This window comes from Hyposmocoma kahamanoa, unplaced genomic scaffold (genome assembly GCF_003589595.1).
Source record: "Hyposmocoma kahamanoa isolate Upper Pololo Valley unplaced genomic scaffold, ASM358959v1 66, whole genome shotgun sequence".
NCBI classification, from domain to species: Eukaryota; Metazoa; Arthropoda; class Insecta; order Lepidoptera; family Cosmopterigidae; genus Hyposmocoma; species Hyposmocoma kahamanoa.
In genome coordinates, this window is record NW_020653854.1 from 155,912 (window position 1) to 168,017 (window position 12,106).

The 12,106-nt window shown below is 36.2% G+C and overlaps 1 protein-coding gene across 1 annotated transcript; it reads right to left on the bottom strand.

Annotated features, from left to right (window-relative positions):
* Positions 1 to 1,901: 1,901 nt before the first annotated feature.
* On the bottom strand, positions 1,902 to 10,828 carry LOC113231710. The gene is made up of 3 exons (XM_026466190.1): positions 10,818 to 10,828; positions 4,387 to 4,479; positions 1,902 to 2,894 (listed from the first exon to the last, which is right to left on the bottom strand). The coding sequence occupies exons 2-3, from the start codon at positions 4,443 to 4,445 to the stop codon at positions 2,630 to 2,632; spliced, it is 324 nt and encodes a 107-aa protein (XP_026321975.1). The 5' UTR covers positions 4,446 to 4,479; positions 10,818 to 10,828; the 3' UTR covers positions 1,902 to 2,629.
* Positions 10,829 to 12,106: the final 1,278 nt, after the last annotated feature.

Genomic DNA, 12,106 nt, shown 5'->3' on the forward strand with positions numbered 1-12,106 from the left:
CAAATTGCCTTTATGGGCAGCCGGGCACTGTCTAAAATGGCTCGCTGGCAGCATACATATACATCGTTGTCCGGCAAAAGAAGCACGAAACTAGAATTAATGCAGTGGAAATTGTTGATTTGTAACCATTTGTTTAACGAAACTGGTTGTCAATTGTGTTTAAAAAAATGCTTTCTGTCTGCTCTCCCGATTATACATTGTATGTATGTACGGACAACGGCATATCAGACTACACATTTTTGTTCGAAAATCGCCTCCAGTGCAACGGAACAAGATACGTCAATGTGTAGCTTGATGTACTGGCGGTTCGTACAATGAAATATATTTAAATAGAATTTTATGTAAATATTTAAAATATTACATTTGAAACTGTGTAAGAGCGACAGGAAGATATTACTTTTCTTATGACACTATTGTCTATTTAGAAACCAAACTACTTTTATTGAAACTACAACAGCCCCCTCAATAAAAGTACGTTTCAAATACAAAAGGGAAGCTTGTTTAAATAACTTATCTCTTAAACCATTTTTAAACACACATACCTCAACAAATAATTGATAATAAGCAATAACACAAAACTTAGCAGCTATTTAACATAATATCTCCAGCCTTTTTGAACACTTGAGGAGTTAAGCAAGTAATTTGCCAATAATGATGGAGATGAGTATCTGGATGATGAAAGACAGCTTGAAACAGAACAAGATACGTATGCTTGAGACAGAAGGAGATGTTTGAAATAGAAGGAAGATGCGCAATCGGTTCATCGGTTGATTTTCGATGTCGCTTGAAGGCGGTGCATCATCACGCATACAGGTTAAAAGTCTTTTCCTGCATGTTCTATTATCTAAGCAAATTTTTAGCCTCTTACGCATTGACCTACAATGCACTTACGCCATTCCTTTCTCTGTTTTCTTTCTGACATGTGATCAATAGATAATATTTATTCTTTTCTCCTTTTCGCTTTCTGCAACGTACTTTTATATTTTTTCCCGATTGTTCCTTTCGCATTCTTTTTCTTACGTCTATATTTTCCTAACATTTTTTCGTGGGCTCCAGAATTCCCTACTAAAGTATATTTAAATCAAATTAATTACGTTGATATTATTTAAGTTAATAAAGAGCGTTCATTATTATATTGTCACTTCCATGGAAATTGTGTCACCTCTATGAATAACGGTAATCCACGTGGATGACGACCGAGGAGGTGACATTTTAAACTTAAATACAGTTTTTTCGTGACCTCAATTTCGATTTATAAACTACGATGAAATGCCTGGATGACGGTTATAATAGCTCATAATTTTACGATATCTGATAGATCTTAATTGAATAAAATAATCTGATACGTAATCCACAAAAGTGACCAAAATAGCATGCTAATTTTCGAAAAATCCTACCTTATAAGTCAGTGTGCCAAAACTATTATCCCGGTCATAGATTTAGGATTTTTTCGCTAATCCCGGTAGTGGCAAACTGTCAAAAACTTTCAAGATGGCATTGTGTTTGTTGATTTTTTCCATACTCCAAGGTTTGTTGTCTGTAATTGTTCAGAAACTGAGTTGACTGATTTAATCTACTATCGCTGCGTTCAATAAGTTTATGCATGGAGGTGACAATTTTTTCATGCACAAACGTAATGAAATATTTTGGATCCATTATTGTATTTATGTTGTAATTATTTTGTATTTTTTTTAGAAATTTTATTCTATGTATTATCGTAAAATAATATAGATTAGTTTATTTATTACAGATAAATATATTTAATATTAATTTGTATCATTGTAAATGGACTTCGCACACGACATGGAAGTGACATTTTCGTCACTTTCTTAATGATGATTTAAATAAATATTTATATGGTGTAAATATAAATAAAAGTCATATTGATATAAACTACCTCGATTAATTTAATATAGGAATTGGCTAAGTAATACACGTATATCGTTTTTTAATACATGTTCACAAAAAAAAGTGTATTCACTCAAAGGGCGTCGAAAGAGGATGGTGACCGGCAACGCAAGGCTGACCGCGCATGAAGAGAGAAAAACCGGAGGCACAATTACAAATGACAATAGCTAATTGGTTACCCTCGAACATGGTTACAACTATTGTATCTGAAATATACACTTCCTTCTATAAGCAAAGATCGAAGTCAGCAGACATCACTGATGGCAAACGCGAGAGCGACTTACTGTTACTACAAGAAAGAGGTTACACTTGCGAAGTGTGTGTACTTAAGTGGACTGCTTTTTCGAATACCAAGCTACAACAAGGACCCGTAAACGCGGAAACAATAAAGGCTAGTCGATTTCCTGTCTCTGAATCGCCATCCCAGTCGGCGTCAGCGTAGCCCACAACCACGTCGCAGTTTTTGTTTCTGTAATAGCTCAGTTTCGTAATCATACTCGTGAAAATGTTGGATATATAAAACAATTTATTTAGAAATTGTTGAATAATATATACCTTATCTAATTGTAATTACGCGTGCATCATTGGCTCTTTATGCGGAGTTAGTTAAAATAATAAATTTATTGCTCAATTCCCCTACAGTACTATTATATATGAAATAATATGCAGACAGCTATATACTTTGATCAAGCCGCTAAAGCGTGTACAGCGTTGATTATCTTCACTTCCTGAGCTTCGACTGGTCGACCTCGCGGTCGTAGAAATTCTTGAGAATATTCTGGTCCATGATGACGTTGTCACAGTACTCATACTTCTTTATGACATCGCGCTGCAACTTGTTCTCGTCTTCCTGAAGCATGGTCTTGAAGGCCTTGTGGTAGATCAGATTGGCGAAGAACTTACGGTTGCTGGTATACTTGTGCGCTAGCCCTACGGTCGTGCGTTGCGGTGAATACAAAAACGCTTTCAAATTATCCGTGAGGAACCTGAAAAATTTAACTTATTTGGGAACCCGCACTGAAAAAGTTTGCAAAATCATTTCAGAAGAGAACCAAACTGCTCTGAATTCTTCCTGCAAGTGGCGATCAATGGATATTTGAATAAGGCAATCCAAAATAAGAAGTTCACAGCTGATGCAGCAATACTACACATTCTTAGTTTAGATTTAATAGGTAACCACACTGGGACGTAAAAATAACTAGAAAAACAGCAATATTTCACATAGTTATTATGTTATATGGATAGATTGCTCATATAAATAGTACGCTGTAGGTAGATCAGTAATGCGTTTTATAAACCTCAAGAGGCTTGATCTGTACAAGTTTCAATTTAAATAATGTAGAATTGTGATAAATTACAATTTTGCTTTTGTCTTTATTATGTCACTACTAGTCATTGACCTACACCTAGTTAACCACATCAACGGCCACTTTCAAAACAAACAAACAATATAATCTACTTAAAATGTCATTTTCTTTGCAATTTGGGCTCAATCAATAGACACTTCACCTGTGTACGTCACTATCAACCTTTCTTGCATGCACCGAGTATAATAATACATTTTACAAATTTTTGTAACTCTGTCCTTACTTGGTAGTTCTCGCTTGGTATTTTGCGTTTTTTCATGGAATAAAAGAACATACGGTGTTGCATATGGGGTGAGGAAACTGATAGAACCCGGATTACTTTCGCCGCTGGTACCCACTAAAGTTCAAAGACTACAGGTGACTACATAGCCGTAGGTAATCCTGCCCGCTACTAGCCTGAGGTGAACAATAATATTTTGAGAGCGTTCTCAATACGCGGTCTGTTGCCGCAATCAGGAGATACGCATAGATAGGGCGTAGGTACTCTATTGTATGTGTAACGCTTTAAAACCAATTGCGCTGAAGCATAATCGAAATAGGTAAACGAACATGGGTTGTTGAAAATACCTAGGTATGGTATAAAGCTTCACAAGTAGTGGCCATGGGCAACCTACTGACAAAGATATTTACGACGTCTACAAGTGATGTACAGCAAAAATAATTTGTTTACTATTGTTACGCTGAAAACCTAACAATAATCTTAATAGGTACTTGGATACAAGGTTACCAGATAGTTACATCTGGATTCTAGTGCCAAAACTCAAAAATTCTCGAACCGCAATAAAAATTGTGGTTTTTAACAAAAATCAATATGAAATCGTTTGATTTACTTAATTTACATTGTGAAATAATACTTAATTAATTTTTAGGTAAGTTGTCTATGTCGAATCTTGTTATTCAATTTATCTCTTTCGGTTGGTTTAAAAGCAAAGAAAGACATATTTTTATTTGTTTGCGTTTCGACGTTAAGTATGATTAATTAGTAGAATAACATTGAAATCTAAAATCCTCGTTCTTTTGCGCATGGTAAAACACGTAACTTCATACGCGACTTGAAAATCACATGCATCTGTCAACCCCGTATAGGCACTTAAATAAATAGTTAACTCACCGTTGTCTAGGCATTTCGGTAGCGATACAGCTCAGAAACATTTGAAAGAAAACATCCATTGTGTCCTTCGCTATTCCCTTTGCTTCTATTGACCTGTAACGAAAATAAATCCTTTAAGAACTTACTCACATATTTGGGAAATAGTGAAGAGAATAAAATAAAATCGTGTCTCCACGAATATTACTCGTCCGAAGGAAGTTCAAAGACGCAAACTTGTTGAAATAGCCCAAATATTAGCAGAAGGCTGATTATCAAAAATGATATTTTATTTGGTATGAACATCTTCTGAAATCAATTCGTTTGAATTTACTTTTTACCTTGTAGTGAAATGGAACTTGCCTTTGCCCTGTCGTAATCGCATATAGTACAAAGATTTATTTCGCGTTTGCGTAACTTTTTATTCCGATAAGTAGTTGGTGTAACAAAATCAGACTTGGCTTTTCCCCTATTTGAAAATGTAGATGTACCTACTTCTTAATAGTAACCATTCCAAAGAGAAAAATCCTGTCACAGATAAGCAAGCCAGAGACGACTTGCGAGTCTTGTTTACTTGCAAAATCTTCTCATGTTGTTTATAGAACTAGAAATTAGTAGTCACCTATGTGGTTTTTTCTTTATCCTGATAAATTGAAAAGGGTAAAAGCGATCAAAGTGGTGTGAGTGTCCGCGTTGTAGGGGTGTTTATTGGCTAACATATTTTTATTATTTTGAATTGCATACAAACGACTGCACGAAAAGCTTTGCAACACTTTCATTTGTACTAAATTGTTGAAAGTTTTTGAAACGGAACTATTTTTCCGGATTTAAATCACGAATATTTGTTTTTCAAAGAAAAGTGTGCGTGTGCGTGTGCGTGTGCGTGTGCGTGTGGGCGTGCGTGCGTGTGTATGTTTGCAAAAAATCAGAAACTCCACCTCCTCCAACTTTTGAAATGCAGTCTGTGTTTCAAACAATTCGACTTTATATGACACTATGACAAGAGACAGAAAACTGGAAATGTCCGAAATGTAAAAATAAAAAGCCAAAAAATATGAATGTTTCGATAATAGTACATATTAAGTCTCGCAGCGTCGGAAGTTTTACCTTCACTCTCAAAACTGTTGATCCAGCATCTATCTTGCGTATTGTTTACAGTCTCCGATCCAATGCCCTGAGGGTCTGATCTGATGGGGATATGATCTCCCGGATCTAATCTGGTCCTTGGACATGCTTGTGTTAACGCTACCATATGCCCTTGAAGCGTTAATAACAATAGTTTATACCTCAATGCGTTCATCATTCTTCCCAGTTTTTGGAAAACAGCCATCGTGCAACCTCTTCCCAAAAATACGAATCCGCTTACTTTCAAGAATCTTCGTCCTATTAGTATTCTTGTATGCCTAAGGTGCTGGAGAGAGAGTAAAGTGAAGAAAAAGAGTAAGGTGCCAACAACTCACAGAGTTTTTGGACTCGAACAGCATTCTTCCGCAGGCCCAGACAGGATTTAGAAAAAACACAGCTGTCACAAGTCATATCTTAAAGGCTCGAGACGCTGAAATGGGAACGAGCGTTCGATACCATAAATATTTAACTCCTTTTATCCAAATTAGTCTATCACGGTTTTGATGATCTTACGGTTAAATGGTTTGATAGCTACTTAACTAATCGTTCTCAGTATGGTCAGATTGGTAGGAGTGATGCTGTGTCTTTGTCGTCTCTTGCCCATGTTAACAGTGGTGTCCACCAGGGCTCTATTTTGGGACCTCTGCTCTTCATAACTACTACTACTGTAGAACCGAAAGGGGTGTGCAAATAATAATGTTCGTATTGGCATAACACAAATAGGTCGTACCATTAGATTCATAACATTTCATCAGTGTAATCAAAGATCTACGGTTAACTGATGATGACACCATGGTCAGTTTTGATGTTCAGTCACTGTTCGCCAACCTAAAACTGCATTTAAATTGTACGTAGAAAGCTAAGGGAACATAATATGTCCAATATGCAGAATTATTAGAATACTGCCTAACATCAGGTTATCTATTGTGGAATAATGAATTCTACCAATAAATCGACGGTATAGCGATGGGCTCTCCGGTATCTCCCGTTGTTGCCGATATTTTCATGGAAGACTTCGAGGAGCGAGTTTTACCCATGGCCCCAGCTAAGCCGAAGATTTTCAAACGGTACGTTGATGATACTTTCACAATATTACCTAAAGATAGCATACCTTCTTTCTTATACCATCTTAATTAGTACTAAGACCCAATTTACTATGGAACAAGATAATTGTGGCACTTTAGCTTTTTCAGATGTTTTAATTAAAAGAAATCCTAATAACACCTTATGTCGTACTGTATTTCGAAAGAAAACCCATACAGATAGGTACCTCAATGGTAATTCCCATCACCATCTTAGCCAGTTAGCTACCGTGACAAATCTTTGTTTCTGTTGTTTGTTTGTTTGTTGGAACTTCAGCATACAAAGCAAGTCCTTCATACGAGTAAGTTGAAGATTCCACGCCAATGCCGCAGGCCCCGTGTGAAACCACCATCAGTCGAGCGACGACCTGCCATTTTACCTTACGTGAGAGGTGTTACAGACAAGATCGGAAGAGTCCTCAGGCGTGCATCTGTCAAGATCTATTCCCTGAGGAAGATTTCTCAGTTCATGAGACCTGTGAAATGTAACATCCCCTTACACAATGCAGGAGTTTACAAGCTTGATTGTGAGTGCGGTCTCTTTTATATTGGACTAACGAAATGAAGTATTTGTACCCGCGTCAAAGAACATATAGCTGATGTCAAACACCGTCGGGTAAACAAGTCTGCAGTCTGCGAGCATGTCATGGTTAAACCTACACATTCAATGAAGTTTGACAAACCCCAAGCCCTTGCAAAAGAAGTCCGTTATTTACCCAGGATGCTGCGAGAGGCTATTGAAATTAAAAAACGTACTAATTTGAACAAGGAAGATGGTTTCTCCGTACCACCAGTTTGGGATCCTGTATTTCCTCTAATGAAAAATCCCAAACAGACATAAGACTGCAGTACTAATTAATATGTTTTAATTTATTTTATTTTCTATTATTAAATAATAATAAATAAGTTGAATTTAATAAAAAATCATTCAATTAAATAATTTGTAAAAACGTAATGTAGCGTAAACTGGAATGTTTCTTTGTAAAATTAAAAATAAGGTATTTAATTAATAACTTTTGTAACTATAGTGAAAAAAATAGGGTGGTTTGCATTAATATTAGACATAACTGGTTGATGACTGTACCACCTCAGTCAACCGTGACCATGGGACCTGTAAACGGCCCGAAACGTCGGTTTGTTTGAAAAGACAAATATACACGATTAAAATCCGGAAAAATAGTTTCATCTCATGTGTAATAATCGCGAAAACCTAAGAACTCGATACAAAGAGTTTGATTTTTGAAATACAACAGTCACAGTACACGACGCAGAAGAGAGATACACTACGCAATATTGCAAAAGAATGGAAGAGGTTTTTTTATGCGATAGATACTTAAAAATGCACAAGAAGTAAAAACAAAGCAAAAATGACAAAGATAAGTGAGTTATTATTTTTTCATTCGTCGTCATAGCCAGTAACACGACTGGTGGGTCGTGCAGCGTTCAAGGAACCGGTTGCGCGGCGGAGTGCAGCGCGACGCACAGATTTCAATTTGCGTAGTAGTGTTGTGCCCTGGTTTTGCTTATGGTATATAATTTGTATGACGGATGCCACACGACTTTGTAAATATCATTGGCTTCATAGAGAACTGCCGATATCACTTGTACGCAGATGACCTACAATTACACCTGTCGTGCAAACCAAGTGGTATTGATGCAACGTGAAAAGGATTAATGAAGACCTAGAGAGGATCTACCATTCCAACAGGTTCTAGGACACTGTATTAGGCTCAAGACAACAAGTTTCTAAAATGGTTCAGAGGGAACCACAAAGAATCTCTTATACGGAGAGGCAATAGCAAGTGTACGGGAACCGCGCAATCTGGGACTCATAATGGATTCCGGGCTTCATTTTGAATCACATATAGCAGAAGTTGACATACGGACTTAGCGTAATTGCTTTTATCATCTAAAGAATTATATAAGATGCGAAAATATATTCGTACAGATTTGCGATTAAAACTGGTAGAATCTTTAGTTTTGTCCAAATTTACTTATGCGGATACAGTCTGTGGTCCTGGTCTTCTAAGCAAAACTAAAGCTTTAATACTGAAGGTTCAAAATGCGTGACTAACATTTTGTTAAACTATACCGCCTAGAAATCATGTACCACTTTATTTAGATTGAGAAAAATTATTGAATATGTCTTCACGTCGATATATATACATTTTGCCACTCTCCTTCTTGGTGTAAACATAACATAAACAATGGTGGAAATAAAACTTGGAAAACCGCTATACCTGTTTGAAAATTTAAAATGGTCTTCGCCATAGATATAGATATCTATGGTCGTCGCGATCTTGTCTCAGTCGATTAATTGTCCTGTGCCTTAGAACGGCAGCATTTCAGGGGAGAAGAAGTACCTACACCGCAGCGAAGATTTGGAACGATCTACCGCCTCCTATTCGCAACGCAGTTTTTGTATCGATTTTTCCGTAAAACATTAACATAAAGAATTAAAGAAAGAGAATTAGAAATGTAATAAAATTATTTGGGGGGATTGAAACAGTATTATAATGATTATATTAGAACTGTTGACTTTCCGATTGATTTTAGAAATTGTAACGGCCAACATTGCGATAATGTAGTACATAGGTTAGTTATTGATAAGTTTTACGCTCATATTATCATTTTAAGAAGAGCAGCGACTTTTTGTTATGGCAATAATGAGATGAAATTGAAAAGAAAGCGAAATGTGATAGTTTAGAATAAATATGTAAGACAGGCTCAACTTGGTTTTCAAAACTGGGTCTTATATATAGAAAACCTAACAGAGGGCCTGTGTACAATATCATGACAGAAGCCAGAAGAATTTTTAAACAAAAATTGAAATGGTATCAAACAAACGTTGACAAAATTAAAATGGTAATTTTAGCGACTCACTACTCTAATAAAGACTAGTAAATTCTGGAAACAGACTAACAAGTTAAGTTCCAAGACGCGAAACCTGTGAGCGTGGAAGATGTCAGTGAGCGAGACCAGATTTATCAACTTTTTAAGCAATATTTTAAAATTAAAGTTTGGCCGACTTTGGCTCCTCCTGTGAGTGTCATGGCTAGGCGGGTGGCACGGGTGTTGAGGGACACGATTGCCTTACTGTCGAACATCCACAACATCTTGGTGTACATTTGCCTAGACTATTGGCCATGCTCTTCAACTTCTGTGTCGGCTACACGTGCCTGCCTGAAGATATATTGAAAACTGTAGTGGTGCCAATTATAAAGAATCGAACCGGGGACGCATTTGACATAGGTCACCGGCCCATTTAATTGGCAACAGTTTTAGCAAAGGTGCTGGACGGTGTGCTGGACGAAAAACTGCATAGTCATATGTCATAACTTAATGTTGGTTTTAGATCCGGACTCTGCATAGAGGCAGCAGTTTTTTGTCTCAAGCACACTGTCCGGTACTACTCAGACAGGAAATTACCTGCATTTGCATGTTTCCTGGACTTTTTGAAGGCCTTTGACTAGAAGAAGCTAACCCCCTTCTGGCGAACGCCGCATTCTTACCTACGAGTATATTTGTTAGAGGTCGCGCGCTTTTTATTTATTTTTTTTTTTTTTTTCATTTTCATTATTTATTCAATATTATAATAAACAAAACCAATGGCGTTTGAGTAATAATAATAATGTTTATTTACTTTAAACAATGTACAGACATACAAAATAATTAATTATAAATTATAAAATAAGGCTAAGAAAATTGTACATTTCAAATTATGTAAGCCTCTGCAGCCGAACTAGGATTAAACCTGTATCTCAGCATGCAGCGCCTAACCCCAATGGTAACATGAACTTTAGCCAATTATAATTGGTGACCAAATTCGCACAACAAATTACTTAAACAATTTGGAAAATTTAGAAATAAAAATAACTTAAATATTAAAAACATGGAAAATTTGTCAAGAAATGAGCACAAACCAAAAAATAGTTAATGCAAAAGGTTAGCTGTGTGCATGGGTAAATGTGAGTATGGGTGTGTGTGTGTGTGTGTTTAAATGTGTGTGTGTGTGTGTGTTGGGGTAGAATGTGCGTGTGTGTTGGTATGTGGGAGATAGAGAGAGTGTGGATGGATTTGTGGGTGAAATGTGTCAGGGCACGCATTAAGCGACAATTAAGAGAATCAGGAGCGGTGACCGAAAAGATACTATTAAATTTTTATTATTTGCACACGTTTAAAATCAATTGCAAAAAGTATCTTTTACATAAACAAAAAAGTACACTCTAAATTCACTTTTACACTTACAGCACTGGTTTCGGCTTATGGCGTCGGTGTGCGGCAGCTGTTATCGCAAACATTGCTGTGGTTGCGGCATGGAGCAGGCGAAACATTCACCTTTGCGACATTAATCTTGTGTCCGTTTTCCCTGTAAATGTTAGTTAATAATTATCTGCCTGTTTATCAAGCACAATCTATTTTATTTATTTTTTTTCTCTCTCTTTTTTTTTTTTAAATATTACACAATTTAATTAATATAAGTTTAATGTTATATTACAAGTAATTCATTAATCATTATACAATTAGTAGTAATTTGTAAAAGTCAAAAGCGGAATTATTGAATTGTTATACTTACATAATGGTATATAAAACTGCACATTATAGCGTATTGTAATTCACTAGTCCTAATTAGATTAGGCCTTCAAATGAGCGAGTGGCGTCCTATATATATTTCTAATTTGTGGTCGCGTCTTGTTATATTGTGTTAGCTAGGGACCCCTCCCCGCGCTTCTCCCGTAACTCGTTCGGCGCCCGTGCAGCTAACAGATTCATGAACAAAACAGGTGATACGTGCAGCTAACAGATTCATGAACATTCAGGAACAACATGACTCGTAGTTTTGTTAATATATTAGTAAATTACACTTCAAAGCACAATAAAAACATCTACGCTAATATTTCCTTCTCGATCACAAGTTCACAACATCTTATTACTAGTGTCAAATATGGCGGATCTTGCGCTCCTATATCTTTTATTTTTATTTTTATTTTTATTTTTAGAGTCAATTGAATTACTTCTAATAAAATATGATAATGGAATGATGTTTATAACAGTGATACGTTAATTAAATTTTTATTGAATTGATATTCAATTATAACTAACTGGGTGATAAATCTGTAATAGATTTCTCATAGATGGCGCTACGACTAAAAAGTCGTTGAAAGACCAAGTACAAAGACACGACACAAGCACATAGAAAAATTCGTGAGGTCCGTTGGTTCGTTCCGTGGCTTAGTTGGTATAGCGTCTGGCACGGTATGCAAGAAGACGTCGGTTCGAATCCGACCGGATCGAAGGAATTTTTTCTGAGTGTTCGTACTTTGTATTAATAATTATAACAAACTAGTGGAGTAATTTCACAAAAAATAATTGAATATCAATTCAATAAAAATTTAATTAATACAGTGAATAGCGACATCTCTCGCCAGGACTGGTAGCTGTAAAGGTATTAACTGGGCGATAAATCTGTAGTAGATTTCTCATAGATGGCGCTACGACTAAAAAGTCGTTGAAAGACCAAGCACAAAGACACGACA